Source organism: Charadrius vociferus, unplaced genomic scaffold (genome assembly GCF_000708025.1).
Source record: "Charadrius vociferus isolate BGI_N301 unplaced genomic scaffold, ASM70802v2 scaffold315, whole genome shotgun sequence".
Classification (NCBI taxonomy): Eukaryota; Metazoa; Chordata; class Aves; order Charadriiformes; family Charadriidae; genus Charadrius; species Charadrius vociferus.
Window position 1 is genome coordinate 38,834 of NW_009648453.1, and position 18,526 is coordinate 57,359.

The 18,526-nt window shown below is 39.8% G+C and overlaps 1 protein-coding gene across 1 annotated transcript in view; it reads right to left on the reverse strand.

The window, feature by feature from the left end:
• Positions 1 to 4,486: 4,486 nt before the first annotated feature.
• The window catches only part of TTN (titin), a 244,945-nt gene continuing 230,905 nt past the window's right edge, over positions 4,487 to 18,526 (reverse strand). Inside the window, 13 exon segments of the mRNA XM_009885623.1 lie at positions 4,487 to 5,768; positions 5,893 to 6,186; positions 7,112 to 7,265; positions 7,353 to 13,300; positions 13,423 to 14,016; positions 14,108 to 14,413; positions 14,506 to 15,081; positions 15,322 to 15,621; positions 15,712 to 16,017; positions 16,158 to 16,742; positions 16,861 to 17,163; positions 17,450 to 17,752; positions 18,192 to 18,491. Coding sequence (XP_009883925.1) covers positions 5,470 to 5,768; positions 5,893 to 6,186; positions 7,112 to 7,265; positions 7,353 to 13,300; positions 13,423 to 14,016; positions 14,108 to 14,413; positions 14,506 to 15,081; positions 15,322 to 15,621; positions 15,712 to 16,017; positions 16,158 to 16,742; positions 16,861 to 17,163; positions 17,450 to 17,752; positions 18,192 to 18,491 — 10,268 coding nt within the window. The 3' untranslated portion in view covers positions 4,487 to 5,469.

Here is an 18,526-nt window from a genome sequence, read left to right on the forward strand (position 1 = left end):
TTTGTGGCAAAAATCCTAAAATGTCTTTCAGTGAAATCAGTGAAGATGATATGCCATCATACTTTTGGCATCTGGAGCTAAGAAGTTATTTCTGAAAATGATACAGCTGGCTGAATGTGTAGTAAGACTAAAAAAAATCTGGATGCTCTTACATTTTCATTTCCAAGTCTAGGGGAGAGCTTATCAGGAAAGCCTAATTGTATCATTTTTCTTTCTGGTGGAGAACGGGAGCTGAACCTCAAATGTAGAGTGTGTAATTAGTATGTCTAGTTTTGAACACAGTTGCTTGTGAAGAGATCAATCTGAAACCAATTTTTCAAATAATATTTATCATTTAAAGACTGTAAGCATACTACATAGGTAAAAAGTGGTAACTTCTAGTTACTGAGTTATATCTCCGAAGTCTTTTAACATCAGATAATTAAAAATGGAATTTGCTTAAATGGGTTAGCAGCTTGTGCTATAAAGAATTAATGATCAGCTTTTATTGATTTGGAGATTTGTGAATTCTGAGATTACAAGGTTCAGGGGCTTCAAGCTTCTGAAATTTTATGTTTGTATTTCTTTCTACTTAATGTATTGTGAGTCAGCTTGACTTTTTTTAATCCTGCCCCCCTCCCCCACAGAAAGCAATCTTTGGGATAGGAATACTTCAGAGGTTGCTTTGCATAAAAAATCCTGTACTTACTTTATTTAAAAATTGAAACCACAGCTATTTGTGTTAAGGTTATTTTCACAAACTATAAACTTGAGTTTTGCCTGTTATGCCACCATCAGTTTAAGTATTGTAGTGTAGCAGTTGTTCCTGCTGGTGTAAGTTAATAACTTTTTAGAAGGGTATAATACCTGAATGAAGGTAATGTCTGTGTCTGAAAACTAAAATTTATGTTCCTCATTATCCTGCTTTAAAAAAGTTAATGTGAAACCTGCCTGTTAGAGGCATTTCTTTACTGATTACTTCGAGGGCTGAACCTAAGGGTTCCAGATCCAGATCTAGAAGAGAAAGTTACTGCTTAAAGGGGATTTATGTAGAACCTGGGTGCCCAAACCCACAGTTGCCACCCTGAAGATCTCTGCTGTTTAACATTGAAGACCAAAGGAATGTACAGATTTTTATTTCACTTGTGAAGCTCCCCAGATGACTGTAACTGTGCGTGTTCATCCTTAGAATTGCCACTGTCGTGGAAGGACTGGGGCCCTTAGCAGCTAACTCAAGCAGCGAACTAAGATTTGGAAATTAGTCATTCCTCTGCCCATACAGCAGGGGGACCAGTGCTTCGCTATTTTGCAAAGGGCGTCTAATGCACTAACCCAAACAAGCTTACTAGGAGATAGAGTAATGGCCTGTGCTTTAAAACACACTAAAAGAAATGCTTTTGGTATTTGTGAAGTCTGGATGAAAAATCCAGAATGTTTGGCAAGTGAGTACCAAAAGAAAGTAGTCAGACTGTTTCCCTGCTTTGCTCTCTGGTGCCGCCTTTTTCCTCGTGGTAGGACGCTATCGTGGCTGTTTATGCTCCAATATACACAGATACTCCCATAGCCATAACCTGACTGTTCTAACCAGCACACATATGGGAGAGAAGGCTGAAGATGACAGCACTACTGCATCTTATGGCTGTGTTTAAAGAAAAAAAAAAAAAAAAAAAGACAGGCTTACTTCAGCTTTTTCAAAGGGAAGGGTAAACAGGCATTGCCAAGACAATTATCAATGTCAAAGGTAATACTTTAAATCCTGTTGAGGGTCAGGATTTAAGTGTCTCTCCCCCTTTTCCCTGTGTTTCATATTCTCTTGGGATAAATACAACTTTGACTACTGTATCCTCCCTTTCTTGGTGCGCTCCCTAGGCATTTTTCACAAAGTTTGGGTTACAGTGGCAGAAGCGAGTCGTAATTACCTTACCTGGGTCTGACTCTTAGTTTTCTACATACTGTGAATTTATGACATGTCAGAGTACCTTATTTTCTCCGTTGTCCCTTCTCCTTTGCATTGCTGTAGTTAGTACTATGGCATGTTCCAGGGTGGGAATGACTCAGTGATTTATTTTTGACTGTGTTATGCTTTGCTTTTTTTTTTAATAGACGTTAGGTATTTTGATTATTGTTGGTTTTGGTTATTTTTTTTTTTAAATCCAAGCTCTAGAAAATTATCATCTTGAAAAAGGGAGAAGGAAAAAAAAGCACCACAACTAGACAAGATTTAGCTTTAATATTTTATCGGAGATGTGACCTTTTGTGTTCTGTTCATATAATTTTCTCCCCTTGAAAGGCAAAGTTGTTGACGCTGGAGACGATGGTAAAAATTGAAATGCAATGTTAAGACTAGGGTTTCTTGTCTGCTAGTGGTAAAATGATTCTCTTAGTGTTATTATGGCTATCCACCATCACAGTTGTCTTTCTCATGCTGCTAAATGTAAAAGAATGTATAGCCCTATAGTAGATATTATGCAACAGCTCACAGAGCTTTGCTAAAAAGTTTTTCCTTATGGATCAGGACCCAGGAAACATGAAGTCCAAATGCCTTCACACAGGTATTAATGGTAGGATATTTTTCTGAACTTGGTCCTATAGTGCAATAGATTTTATCTTTAAAGAGAGCAAATGTCAGCTTGTACGCTTGAAAATCCCAATATTCGACCTGAATATAACAAGGAAATAATTTGAAATGTTTGTTGCTCGTTTTACATTTATTTTTTATCAATCTCTTCTCTTGAAAAATGTTACTGTGTAGGAATGTGTTCTGTGAAACTGAATACTGAAGCTTTATGTTGTGAATTTATGAGTGTCACTCTATATTAGCGTTCACTTGGCAGTCTTGTGAAAAAGCACTGGCTCAGCAGGTTGGCATGTAAAGTTATCTATTAAAGCTGTGCTTCAGCAAAGCCTGTAAGTACTTTAAATCCTATTTTTAGGTATCTGAGTGACTCATCTGCTTAAAGGTAGGTGTGCTTGCTTAAGTACTCTGCAGAGTTGGGCCACAGAGGTACAGGCAGAATGAACTTGCTTACACTGCCACACTGGTGTGCTTTCCTCTTGATCAAGTAAATAAATCTAGTCTCAGTAGAGGCCACGGAAGACCGAGTTTCCATTAGCATTGGTGGAGAAGAGTCCATGCTTAAATCTGCAGATGCTGTCTGTCACTATTACTTTCAGCTGAGATGACTAACTAGTGTATTTTTAGTATTAATTACGTGCCTGCGTACACAAGTTAGTTGTTTGTTAAACAAGACTGTACCTGTGTATTTTGTGTCTTGCATTGAGTTTGTTGGGTTTTTTAAAACATCTAATGGAGTTAGAATGAGAAGCTTTCTGGAGGGTTTTTTTTTTCCTTTGAATGCTTTAAAGATTACAATAAATGGCCTTTTTTACCTCATTTTTACTACTTTTTTACTTCCTTCCCTAAGGAAGAAATACCATGCACTCTCAAACTCTTTATGATTGTTTCTAAATGTTCGTGGTTCCATCACTTGAAAAAGTCCGGATCTTGTCCTGACCCAAAACTTAGCTCTTCTGAAACCCTTATTTTTACTTTAGTCCTTGTTTCATCCCCATTTATTAGCTTTCCTGCATCATTTGGATAGTTAGTGGTTGATAGTATATAGGTTTATAGGAAATTTAAAAAAAAAATAATCTGCTTCTATAGCGAGTCTTTTTGGAATAGGTTTTTAAACATACTACCTGCTTTACTACTTATGACGAACTTGAGCTTTTTTTAGTGGTAGTCATATGCCGGCAGTCATCGAGATGCAGGGTGTTGCTAACGCTCCCACTCCACTTAAGAGAATTTTACAGCTCCCGAAGCAGTGTGGCATTGCTGTGAGTGTATTTGCTCTCAAGCTTTTTCTACTGACCAGAGTGAATTCTAGAAGCAGAGTTATTCCTTTGACCTTGATACTCTTTTCCCATAGATAATCAAAATTGTGACCGGCCTGCATGGGATTTGTGATTCCTCCCCAGGAGTATAAAGACAGGCTATGGTCCTATAGATATGTCAACTGATGAGGCATGGGCTCTTAACCACCCATAGGAGGTGAAAACTCATAGGTCCAGACAATTAGGCTATACTAGTGGCAGCTACCAAAAAAAGGAGGCAATAGCCAGGATTCCTGGAGGCAGTTTTTTAACCACTTTAACCACAGCCCAGCAATAAAGCAGAGAGATTAGCAATTTAGCCATGTAGTCACTCAACAGAGGGCTAATAAGAACAGCGTAATGCTTAGTCGTGTGTTAGAATTTATCCTTTGTCAATGAAGAACCTATGAAGAAAACTTTTTTTTTCTCTTTCAAGTCTGACCTTTTTTAAGGCTGACTTTCTGGTGGCCAGGCTGTTTCTGATGGATGGCTGGATTTTCAAGAGTTAGCTATCTGGTTTACACTGGAGAATTGCATTTCTACCTCGTCTTTTCTTTCAGCAACTCTTTTTCTGTAGTGTAGTACAGGAACTGTAAGATCAGAGTATAATAAATAAATAACAAGAAGTCGCAGATTTTATGGTGCAGAAAGCATGCTTTATTTCAAATGAACGATTCTATCTCAAGGAGGTTCACCAGCTAACAAGGCTTATTACTACATTAGGAGAACTAAAGCAAATTGAAGTGCAGGGCGGTATTGGATGTTGTGACAACAGTTTGTTTTCAAACTGTGGTTCATTGCTTAGTTGCCCGGAAGCGACTACTGGATGTCTAATACTACCACACAAACTCAATCACTGCACCCTACGAACCTCCGAGAGGGGGTACTGCTGCTGCACTTGAGTACCTAAATAGCTTCGTTGATTAAGGGGATGGCCAGGTGATGTTACTTTTTTTAAAGCTATTCAGGCAGTCAATATGTCAGAAACAGTACGCAGACAGTGGGTGAACAAAGTGCTGGCCGCTTGCACTTTGTCCCAAAATTGTCAGTCAGGTATGGAAATTAGGACATAACCGGATCCAATGTAAAACATTAAAGCAATGCTTACAGGAGGGTAATTGCAAACATCACCAATGCCTTACATTTCCGATTCAACATAAATATTCGTGCATGTATGAAATACTATGCACAGTATCATCTCTTAGGTGTAGGTTATCTTCAACAGGGAGCCTCTCTACCTGTTGAGGCATTCTTAGACATCAACAATGAGTTGAGGCGCAAAAATTAGTTAAATGTTGAGCAGGGTAGTCGTTTGCTAGGAAACTTTCTCCTACCAACTGTTAGTTCCAAAAGTTACGTTTCAAAATGTCATAAAACAAATGGTACAAAACTTCATAACCGTTAACTTCGGCTATATACAGTATGTACATGTCAGTGAAAAAAGTGTTTAAAATTCTTAGGTCAATAATGACTATAAGTCATAATGTATAGCTCTGGACTTTGTCTCGTTCAGGTAGGTACAAAAATATTTTTTTTTTATATTTACAGATCAGATATTTCAGTCCATATATGAATCACTTGTAAAAAGACAAGTGTAAATAATACAGATCAAGCTGTCTAAATTGATCGAATATTAATATTCACAGTGGCAGAATCGGTACCAAATTCATTTCCTAAATTCAGGGTATAAAGTCCACCATCGTTCTTCTGGACATCCATGATGATCAGGGTGGTTAAATCTTCACTGGTTTCAATGTGGAATCTGCCTTGCTGGTCCTGACTGGTAATTTTTCTCCCTCCACAGTACCATGTTATTTCAGGAGCAGGATCACCCGAAAAGGCACAAGATAGTGTAAGAACTTTTCCTTCATCAATGCTGATATCGGATGGGAGAGCTTCAATTTTGGGTGGTACTCCTTTACAAAACAGGAAAAGAAACACCAAGTTAGTCTATTTCCGCTCAGCCATGCAGGAGGTTTGCTCTGAGAACTACTTTGGGATGTTTGAAGCACTAGCTCTACCAGTAATTGTATTGCTCACCTCTCAGACCTGATTTAAGCATTTTACTAGTTGAACTTTCCAGTTGAGCCATACTAGATTTCCCCATAATACTGCTGGAGCTCATCTCTACAAAGGATTCTTTCATGGAGGACATGCTTTTGGCAGACATGCTTGCAAATTTCATTTCAGTCATGCTGCTACTGCTGAAACTGCTGAATGAAGCCTCTTGTTTAGAAGAAGCCATTTGAAAGGACTGAGAAGAAAAACTTTCGTGCATGCTTGCGTCGCCACTTGTCTTCAATACTACCTCTTTTGGAGGTTCTTCAATTAGAGCTGGGGAGCATCGCAAACATAGAAGGAAAAACCAATAACGTCACATTAACAAACAAAGTCATGCAGTTCTATATGGTTAATTTTACAGAAATGAAGAGACAGCATAGTTTGCTTTCAATGGAAGACTGCAGTGGAGTATAAAATTGTTTACAATCATTTGATTCAAGATGTCCAAATCACAAACAGTAATTTATAAGTGAAACAAGCAGGAAACGGAACTGTTACTAGTATGTACATACATACTTAAGAAGAAACAGGTCATCACACAGCGTTTCCTATTAGAACCATTACTAGAATTAGACACTGAGAAATTGTGTGTGTTCAGTTCATGTTTGTAGAAGTTGTAAAACATTTTCAAGTTCTTAGAAGCATGGTATAGGGAAGTCTGTATTTCACTGCATTGTTCTGTAGCTATAAAAGGCAACAGAAAAGCTTAAGCACTGTAGCTTTCCTCTAAAACCAAGCACAGTCATACAAGCAAATCATAGCAACCCCTTGATGCTAGGAACTGGGATATGGTACAGCCAATAAAACACTAAACCCAGTTCAGTTACAGCTAAATTACCATAAAAAAAATTAACTGTGGAATTACTTTGTTTTATTTGAACCGATTCTGTTAGTAAATGACGGAAGAGTAATTGCCAGCACCAAGGTCTTAACGCAGTCATCCTAGACCGAATGCTCATAGCCTTCTGTGAACATGCACCTATGGGTGTAATAGAGCATCTGTGTGCTCCACTGTGGGTGTTATAAGGATCTCTAATGCTGTTTTAGTTCTGTATATATAATATACAAAAGAAACAGGAACTTGTTAAAATACCTAAATCAACATTACTAGTGGCTTTTCTCATAAGTCATTTTAGTAAACGCACCACAGCAAAAAGTTGTAATTAGTCTGAACACAAGACCTGGAGAACAAACTTACGGAGTACAGTCAAAGATGCTGTAGCAGAGCACTGCCCATGGTAATTTTTGGCTTTGACTGTGTATTTTCCAGTGTCACTCACTGCTGCATTTCGAATCTCAAGAGAATATATGTTTTTAGAGCGTGTTACTCTGATGTGCGATGACACAGCAATCTGAGGAGGGAAAAAAAATGTTTTTGTTAAGATCGGTTTTATGAATAATTCTAATTTTTCAAGTAAATATATTAAATAAATACTTACAGGTTGATTATTCTTAAACCACTCAATTTCAGGAGAAGGATCCCCAGAAACTTCACAGGTGAACAATACATCTTGTCCTTCGTTGACATTTTGAGACTTAGGCTGCGTGATAAATGCTGGTTCATTGGAACGCTCTTTAGAAAAGGTCAGAACATACTGGCATTTAATAACGCCTTCGTCGGTTTTACCCTCACAGGTGAGTATACCTTCATCTTTATTACTAGCCTTTTTGATAGTTAGTGTGTGATCACTTCCAGAAATGCCATATCTGTAATCTTCTGAATTTCTCAGCTCCATTCCATTCAGCACCCATTTTACTTCAGAGGCACCAGGAATGTTGGCTTTTAACGTCACTTTCTGCCCTTCGGACACTGTCATTTTAGTTGAAGAAGCTTTAATTTCTGCTTTCAATTGTTTGACGTCTTCAGTAACAACTGACTTTTTAATGACTTCTTGAACTGCTGCTTTTTCTTCGGTTGCTACTGCTGATTTCTTCTGGGTAGAAACTGTAAGCACCTCATCTTCTTTCTGAACTGATTTATGAGTTTCAGATACACCTCTTACCTGGGAATGGATATTTTTAAATACTTGGCCAGTAAACTGGAAGTTAGTTTTTGAAACACCTCCCTCTCCAATAATTTCGCAGGTGTATTCTCCTTTATCAGATTCCATGAGCTCATGGATTTTGAGCTCATAGGTGCCATCTGCTGCATAATGAAACTTGAAATGATGGTCTTCTTTCAGTTTTTTGCCATCCTTATACCAAGCCACTTCTCTGACGCTTAAAACACTGCTTTCAACTGCACAGGACAACTTTACCGTATCTCCAAGGGTTTCTGCTTTCAGATGCTGCTTTATCTTTGGTGGAGAAGCAGTTGGTAATTGTACTTTCTCTGCTGGTACTGTTTTGTCTCCAGGTGGTGACTTTGCTTTTGGAGGGCTGCTAATGGGTTCAGGAGATTTCACTCGTTTAGGAGACTTAACTGGCTCAGGAGACTTTACACGAGGCTCAGGAGATTTGATTCTTGGAGGTGATGTAATTGTTTTTTCGGGAATTTTTGTTCTTTGAATGGTCAAAGTGAAATGCGCTTCCTGTCTTCCTTCAGAGTTCTCCACTACAACAGTGTAAGTTCCTTCATCTGACATCTGGACCAAAGAAATTTCAAAGGTAGACTTGTACTGCGTTCGTGTTACTTGGAAGCGCCTTGAAGAAACAATGGGTTGACCTGCACGGAACCAGGTTATTGTTGGTGCTGGTTCACCATCAACGTCACAGGAAAATCTTGCAGTCTCCCCTTCAGAAACTGTGATTGACCGTGGTTTTGTAAGGATTGTTGCTGGTAGAGTGCTTTTAAATGCCTTGTGTACAGTCCTTTCTTCCAATGATTTTTCTTCAGCTGCAGTGATTTTTTCTTCAGAAGCAGCATAGTGTTCATATGATAAAAGTGATTCTCTTGTTGCTGACATTTCTGATTTGACCTCTCTTACTGAGGAACTTGCTTCTGTAGCAGATGCTTTCTTAAATGAAGAGACTGCATATGCCTCTGTTTTTGTCAAGTCAGGTAAAATTGCCCTTGGTACTTCTTCATCTCTTCGCTGGGAAGAGTACGTAGTGTAATCTCCTCCAGTAACATCTAGTGTTGCGTAGTCAGAGCATTCCCCTTTGTAGTTTGTGCATACAGCCCGGTACGTTCCGCTGTCATCAATGTGGCAGTCGAGAATCTCCAGGGTTAGTACACCGCTGGTATTAGTAAAATGTATCTTACTGCTCTCCTGGAGCTCAATACCATTATGGTACCACTTCACTTCAGCAGTTGGTTTTGACTGGACATTTAGAATGAACCTGGTATTATGGCCACATGGTACGCGGTGTGAGCGCATTCTCAGGGTAATGCGAGGAGCATGGTCAAGGGTGAATGGCTGCTGAGTCAGAACTTCGTATTTCCTTTCCATAGTTTTCTGAGTTTTCAAAGCAGATTTCATGGACTCATATCTAGAAAATATATCAAATCTTGCCATCCTCTCAAACCGAGAGAGTGATCTTTCACTAGAAACTGGACTAGGTGAGCGTGGTCGAGTTCTCTCTGGTGTTGGGGATCTTCTCTCACTTTCTTCAGGAGGCCGTGAGCGAGGTCGAATTAATTCAGATACAGGACGCATCAGCTCAATGTAAGTTGGAGAAAGAGATCTTCTTCTCCTTAGTAATCTAGAGGGAGGTGAAAATTCCCTGTGAACGTGTTGTACCATTTCTATTTCTTCTTCTTCTTCTGATGTGATCTCAGTTATTTCTCTTCCCCTCCTTCTCCTGAGTCTCCTCTTTTCCTCCTCTGCCATATATTCAAGCTCACTCCTGTATTCAGAGAGACGTTGAGCAGTGCCAACAGGACGGAGCAATTCTTCATCCTCTCTTTCATCCATTATTCTTTGCTTTTGTTTAGGTGGTCTGTAGGCAGCCCTGTCATGGCGTTGGCGAAGCTCTGCATAGCTTGCACTGGTCTCAGCTTTAGTTGGGATGTGATAGCTGGAATACCTCAGCTCTCTTTTTCTTTCTTCCTCTGAACTGACCTGTGCTCCCGCAGTAGAATACCGAAGGGCAGACAGTTCAAAGCGTGGGGGGCTTCTACTTGGTGGGGAAGCAGAAAAGCCTAACTCCAGCTCTTCCTCAAGGCGCAGTCTTTCCTCTTCAGTTCTCTTCATGGCTAAATAGTCATCAATAGGCAGGAGTAATTCCTCATCAGACAAGTCACCAAGCGACCGCCTTCTTGGTCTATAGTAATATTCATAGTCTGGAGATGGGCTACGGCGACGTGCTGGTCTCACAATTTCAAGATCATCTTGTGTTAGTTTTGGTATGCGCCATTTAGGCTTATACTGATCAGAAATGCGTGGCAGGGGCATCACATAGAATTGTTCCCACCTGGAAAGGCGTATGCGTTTCTGGCGTTTCTGAACAGTTCTTTCAAGTTTTCCTGGCATTTCGTACTGGTCTCGCAGCCTCTTGTACCACTTCATGTCTGACAGAGGCACAAAGTGTTTAATGTTCTGATCTTCCTCAAGAGTAGTGCGCACATGTTTGCGAGGCTCTGGGACCTCATACGGCATACGAAGTCTTCTTTCTTCCTTCTTTTCTTCTTTCTTAATTTCATATTCACCTTTGACAGTCTTAGTGCTAACAGCTGGTTTATATAAGATAGCAGCTTCTCTGAGAGCCTCTTGGGCAGTTTGTGTCAGTGGAACAGCTTCAACCCCAGAAAGGATTTCTGCCATTCGTAAGGTCTTGTCAATTTGCCTCTGTACGTGCTTCTCCCGTTCTTCTTCAGTCTTGTACTCACGCTTGACATATTTCAAGCGTTCAACTTTTAGATAAGCCTGACAGCTTGTAGATCCAGCACTGTTTGTGGCAGTAACTCTGTAATAACCACTGTCTTCTGGTAAAGTATCTCTGATATGCAAAGCATAATAATCCAAACCTTCATGAATTATATCAAAGTTAGGACCAAAAGATAGAGGTTGACCATCTTTCTCCCATTTCAGCGTTGGTTTTGGTACACCAGATACCCTGATCTCAAAACTGACATTTTGGCCTTCTTGACATTCAGCGTTTGCCAGCAGCCTTTTAAACATTGGCCTTAGCGTGGCATCTGCTGGAGGTGGATGTGGAATCACAGTCAGCTTAGCTTTGCAGCTGTCTTCACCATATTTATTGCGTGCCACAATACTGTATTCAGCATCATCCTCTTCTGTGACATTATTGATGATGAGTTGATAAAGACCTTTGTCTGATTCAAAAGTATATTTCCTATCATCATCACCAGGTTTGATTTTCTGGCCTGATTTGAACCATGTTAAGCGAGGTTCTGGGTGAACTGTTATAGTTACTCCGAACCTGACATTTTCTCCAACGTATGCAGTGCGGTTATACAAAGGCAGAGTAAATTCTGGTGGACGCTCTAATAGTCTCATAGTATCAGTCCGTCGTTTCACTTTCCTAACAGTTCTGCATCTGTAGTGGTCAGAAATTTCTCTCACACCTTTAACAAAAAGTTCTGCATAAGAGCTGTCTTCACCGTAGTCATTTACTACCTTGCATCTGTAGGTGCCATCATCAGATTTGGAAACATCTTTGACATACATGGTTGCCTCACCTTCTGCGTATTTGATTTCATATTTCTCACTGCTTTCTAATTGCCTCATACCAAAGTACCATGTGACCTGTGTGGACTGATCATAGTTTTCAATCCTACATACGTATTTGGCATGCCCTCCTTCTTCTGTAACAGCATGCTTTATCTGCCCAGCAATGGGACCAATGTCTATTGGGGCAACTTTAACTTTAGCCACCGTTACGCCTTTCTGAGATCTAATTGCGCCTCCGCAGGAAATGCGGGCTACTGACACAACTGTGTTCCACTCCTTCTTTACTAGAGTTTGGTAGTAACGCCTGTGCCTCAAGGTCTTGATGACTTTAGTGCTGGTCTTTTCTGTCTGCTGTTTTAGCCACACATGGTTAAGCGCTTCAGCAGCTGTCATCCGAGCTTTTCTTTCCTTGACTAGTAGGCGATCAATGAAGTCCATGGCCTCAATGCTTATGTCTTTGAATGCTTCATCATCAAAGTTGTATTCAGCATTTAGAATATTTTCAATAACTTGTTGGTTTGTTTCAGCAATGAAAGGATTAATGCCACTGAGAAGTATGTATGTTAGAGCACCGACCGACCACATGTCAGTAGCTGTGCTAACCAAATCGTGATGATGTACTTCAGGTGCATAATACTCAGGAGAAGTGAATTGGAGTCTGAAGCTGTCTCCAGGCTTCAGTTGTCTGGCTTGACCAAATTCAACAATTTTAACTACAGAGCTTCGTCTTGTGAAATAAATAATATTGTCTGGTTTAATATCAAAATGTCCGATGCTGTGGCTATGTAAAAATTCTAGTGCACTGCAGACCTGGCGTACATAACTTACTATTTCTCTTTCATTTAGTTCAAATGAAGCTGTGCTGATTCTTTCAAAGATGTCAACTCCAGAGATGAATTCAAAAATCATGACCAATTCTTCTAGGCTCTCAAATGATTCATGAAGGTACAGGATATTTTGGTGCCTAGCAATGTTTAGAATGGAAATTTCTTTCTTTACCAAAACTTGGTCAGCACCCTTTACTTTGACAAACTTGGCCAGGTAAGTCTTTTTTGAAGCTGCCTCAACACACCGATGTGCAATGCCAAACTGCCCACGTCCAAGCTCTTCTGCAATCATATATTTGTCATAGAGTTCCTTTGTAGAAGAGTGAGATGCTTTAACTGTGGTGACTTCTCTAGTCTCATCAACTTCTTCATCATAGTTCATCACTCTGGTCTTATCTTCCTTTGTTATGATGGGATCGGTAGGTTCAGAAGGCTGGCTTTGGCCAAACTTGTTTTCTGCAATTACACGGAACTGGTAGGAGGTCTTGCCAAACAGGTTCACCACTGTGTATCGTGTATCACGAGCTTGTGCTACACGAATCCATCGCTCTGCTGTTGTAGCACGTTTCTCAATAATGTAGTTTATGATTCTACTTCCACCATCAGTGGCTGGTTCATTCCAGGTTAAGTTGACTGAATCCCTTGAAATGTCAGTTACCTTCAGACCTCTTGGTGGATCGGGCACATCGGCCACATCTAATTCAACTGTTTTTTGATCAATTCCAAATCTGTTTTTGGCACAAACGATGTAAAACCCTGCATCTTTTCTGTCAACACCATTTGGGAAAACAAGAGATGTAAATGATCGTGTAACAATGACTTGGTAGTGTCCATTAGTATCAATGAGGTCTTGTCCCTTCTGCCATGTGATCACAGGGTGAGGTTTGCCACTGAATGGAATCTTGATGCTCACTACTTCCCCTCGGAGGGCATGAACAGCCCCCATGCCTTCCAGGTTTTTGGGCAAATGAATCTTCGCAGGAACTGGAATAGAAAGAGGAAGAAAAAAACAACACATGACCAAATGCACATGAGAAGAGCACCAATAGCATAAATATTCAAAGCTTAAAAAGAATTTGTCTTAGGAATCAAGACCCTTCATTCACCTTCAACATCCAAAGAGGCAGTGCCAGACACAGATCCTCCTTGGTTGGTAGCTCTAACTTGATATACAGTGGCATCATCATCCGTTACATTTGTGATGACCAGCTGGTGATATCCACCCTTGAATTCCTGTATCTTGATCTTTTCACCATCTGGCATGATTTCTTTGCCCTGTCTGTACCACTTTACAATTGGTTTAGGATGACCAGTGACTTTGCAGACAAATGTGGCGTTAGCTTGAAATTTCACATTCAGATTCCTTAGTTCTTCCTTGAAATGTGGAGCTTGAATTGGAACATCAGATTTCGGAATGACTGGTTGTGATACCTCACTCCACTCACTTTCACCACCAAGATTTTCACATTTTACACGGAACTCATATTCAAGACCTTCAATAAGATCTTTCACAGAATAGACAGTTTCACGAATTTCATCTGTTGTTACAGATATCCACTTGTTTTGTTTTTTCTCACGCTTCTCAAGATAGTAAGTTCTAATCTTTGCACCGCCATCACTTGCAGGTGGCTTCCATGACACTACACAAGAATCCTTTGTAACAGCACTTGCTACTGGCTGGCCAGGTTGTCCTGGTTTTTCTGTAAAGAATAAAAACGTTCAAACACAGAGGTGAGCTTGCCTTAGTAATTACAGGGGCATACAGAAACTGATATTTCTGTGTCCACTTACCAAATGGCGGCTTCATAACAACAACTGATGAAACTTCCAGTGCTTCACTAATGCCATATGTATTCTGAGCAGAAACACGGAAATAATAGCCTGCGTTTTCAGTTAGGTTAACAATTCTACAGGTGGTGCCTGAAATGCTTGAAGATACAAGTTGCCATTCTGCTCCTTCCTTGGCTTCACATTTCTCTATGATGTAATTGGTTATCATAGCACCTCCATCATCCTCTGGTGGTTGCCAGCTTATCACCACAGAATTCTTCAGTATAGACTCTATAACAATTGGCCCTGCCGGTTTATCTGGCTTATCTGTAAAAGCAAAAGCACAATATTTTTAATTTTTTTGCCAATAAATATTTGAGAAAATACTCACAAAAAATACGGAAAATAAAATTGATTACCTTGTATTTCCACATTAAGTACAGTGTCAACTGTTCCAAATGTGTTACTGAGTTGCACTTTGTACTTCCCAGCATGAGTCTTGTGCTGAACATTCTTAATAGCAAGATGAGTGTAATGCTCTGTGTTCTCAATAGTAACCGTTTCTGATCCTCTCAATGGTTTGTTGCCGTGGAACCAAGTTATTGCTGGTACTGGTCGGCCAATATACACAACATGAAGGCGGAGGGTGCCACCTGCACCTGCATAGTATTTCTCTTTCAATGGGAAGCCAGGATGGAACTGAGGAGGAGCCTGCAATAACAGCTTGCCACTAGTTTCAATTTCTCCAACATCATTAGTAGCCATACAAGTGTAGAGACCTTCATCCTCCTGTTCATCTGTTATTACTGTCAGCGTATGGTTGCGTCCATCCGATGACATTTTGTATTTTCGGCTTTGCACCAGTTCTTTGCCGAAGCGGTACCATTTAATATCAGGCAAAGGTCTCCCAACAATTTGGCATGTCAGCTGAGCTGCTTCACCCAGTTTAGTTGTAACATCCTGCATTTCTTTTTTTATGGCAGGTGCTTCTCCAGCTATGACAAAGAAAATTAAAAAATAATGAAGATTACTATGAAATTTTCCTCTATTACTATATTACTGGAAATTAATTTTAATTTATACTTGTCCCTCATACTTGAAAAACTGTGCTTTAGGACAGTCATGATAGCAAATAACACGTAAAACGAACAGGCAGCATAAGTGCAGCACCATGGTTTATGGCACAGCAAATCAGAACAATATCACAGCAAATAAGACAACATATTTTTGCTTACATGTTAATTTAGTTTTCACTGCCATAGCAGTCCTTCGAGGTCTGCTGAGGCCAGTCTCATTTTCTGCAAAAACACGGAACTCATATTCTGTAGCCTCTAGTAAACCTCCTACTGTAAATTGCCTGTCCTTGATGCGTTCTTTATTGCATTTTTTCCAGGTGCTTTCTCCAGACTGGCGATATTCAACCCAATAGCCAAGGATCTCTTTGCCACCATCACTTTCAGGTCTTTCCCATTCTAATGTAATGCTGTCCTTAGATATAGAAGTGATCTCAATTTCTCCAGGCTGGCTTGGTTTGTCTGAAAATTAAAATATATACAGAAAATAAATTCCCTCTAAATGTCACTAGTTGCTCTTCAGAAGATCTGTTAATGCAAACATTTTCTTACCAAATGGATCCTTGCATACAACTGGTTCAGAAGCAGGACTTGCTTCACTTTCACCAATGTCATTTTGAGCAATGATACGGAATTGATATTCAGCATCTGGAACAAGTCCTGTGACTGTGTACATTGTAGTGGTAATCTGTGTCTTATTATGCCGGACCCATTTTTCTGTAGATGTCTCTTTACGTTCAATGTAGTAGCCAGTTACACGAGAACCACCATCATCTTTAGGTCTGGACCAGGACAAGTTGACAGAAGTCTTTGTAACATCAAGCACTTCAGGTGGGTTGTTTGGAGACTCTGGAGGATCTGTTAATAATTACAATAACAAAAATAATAGAAATAATAGTAATGTAGCATTAATACATTTGCATATACCACTGCACTTTTAGAACCATAATGTAGTAATTAAATAATATTTTTTTAAAAAGATCTAAAAGGGTACTTACTTAGAGGTGTCTTTGGTACTGCTGGCTCTTCAGATTTGAGAGATTTGCTAATACCAAAATGGTTTTCAGCAGAAACACGGAAGTGGTATTCCACATTTTCTTTGAGCCCTTTCACCACTAGTGATGTTCCTTTCACTCTAGAGTCAACAGTATACCAGGCAGTCTTCGGTACTTCTCGTCTCTCAACAATATAACCTAGGATATCTGCACCACCATCATCTGTAGGAGGTCTCCAGCTTACTCTGACAGAACGAGCTTGTATATCATCATACTCAAGTGGCCCTTCTGGTGGATTTGGAATGCCAATCACTCTGACTTTAATATACACAGCTTTTTTGCCACACTTGTTTTCAAGTGCCAGATCATAGGTGCCTGAATCTTCTCTTTCTGCATCTTTGATCACAAGTTCTGTGTGAGTGTCAGAAGTCGCAATCATGGCCCTCTTGCTGATGTCATGTCCTTCTTTTGTCCATTTGCATATTGGGATGGGCTTACCCTTAATGGGTATTGTGAGCCTGATAACTCCACCTTGTCTCACCATGAGACCTTCCTGGTATTTTTCATCAAGTTCATAGTCAGGATATTCTGTAAACAAAATTAACATGTCATGCTATGCCTGTTTTACAGATGATATCATACCTGCTTTAGGCAAATACTTCATTAGGACAACTTTCAATGAAAGTTAAGACTCGAAGTGTCTTACCAAGCATTTCTGTTATTTTGACTGTCCCTGGCACTTCAGCAGGTTCTCCTGGTCCACCAGCATTGCAGGCTAGCACACGGAATCTGTACTCTGCACCCTGGGGCAGATGTGTCAAGGTGTATTCACGAATCTTGGTTGGTGTGGTATTGCATTTGGTCCATTCAAATTGATCAACCTTCTGCATCTCAATTAAGTAGCCAGTAACTTTAGAACCACCTTCATCTTCTGGTGGACTCCAAGCCAGGGAGACAGATGTTCTAGTAGTATCAGTGACTCTTGGATTCTGAGGTTTACCTGGAGGAGCTGGAAGAGAAGATCAGATGGGGTGGTGGTGGTGATATCTTTTTAATGAATATTTGAAAGATGTAATAAATGCTAACTTGCAACATATGATCAGTATTAAGTCTATAGGATTTATACAGTAAAACTTAGAACGAAAGATTTTCACTAATATTTTCTTGGTTTTCTCCAGTCAGAATCTCATTTGTTAATAGACCCAGATAAATTTCCAAATTAGAAAAAAAGTAAATTCTACTAGTATCATTCCCTTCTGCCATAACCTCCTCAATCTATGCAGGAAATTACTTACCAATTGGATCTCTGGCGACAACAGACTTGGAAGGACGGCTGGGTTTCCCAGTGCCTCTAGCATTGATTGCTGTGACTCGGTGTTCGTATTCTAATCCTTCAACCAAACCAGTGGAACGATAACGAGTCATAGTGACTGGAACTTTATTTACACGGATCCATCTATCAGCTCTAACTTCTTTGCGTTCCACAATATAACCAGTAATCTGTGAGTCACCATCATCTTCTGGAGGATACCAAGTTAATGTCATGCCATCTCGAGAGATATCAAACACTTCTGGAGTGCCAGGAGGACCAGGAATACCTGTAAAAACATAACACAGAATTAGTGACGGAAGCGTCAAATGATTCTACACATTAGTAATATGCAATGTATCGTGAGTGACAATGTAATATCCATGTCCTATCAAACTCTTTATCAGCAGATATCAAAGTACTTAAAAAACTATATCAGTGAAATACTCCTGTGTTTGTAATGGGGTAAAGCAATTTTTAAGGCTAATGGTAGATCTGAGCAGAAAATCCAAGTTTGCCATCCAGGTTCTATGCAGTGCATCTATAATATCTATATATATTTATGGATGGCATTTTTCTCCGGAAATATAACAAGACTACTGTGCATCACAATGTACCATTTTATTTGGCAAAAGGAAGTAGTGACATCTAGAAAAATAGTATCTATGTGTGGATATATTTGCCCATTTAAATATATTTTTATTTTTAAAGCAAAAATTTGGACTTACGGATTCTGCTCTTGCATTCTATAATTTCAGATTGCAGGTAAGATCCAATTCCAAAGCGGTTTGTAGCAGCCACACGGAACACGTATTCTGCACCTTCAACAAGCCTGGTGAACTTAAACATTGTCCTGGTTACCGACTCTGAAACTGGCAGCCATCCGGGACGGTGAGCATCACGCTGTTCTACCACATAGCCGCTAAGAGTAGCTCCACCGTCCAGCTCAGGTGGCTCCCAGGAGATGGTTACATAATTTGAATCAATTTCATCAATTCGAATAGGTCCAACAGGTGGTCCAGGTTTGTCTAGAAAAAAAAGAAAATTAAAAGAAAAAAAAAAA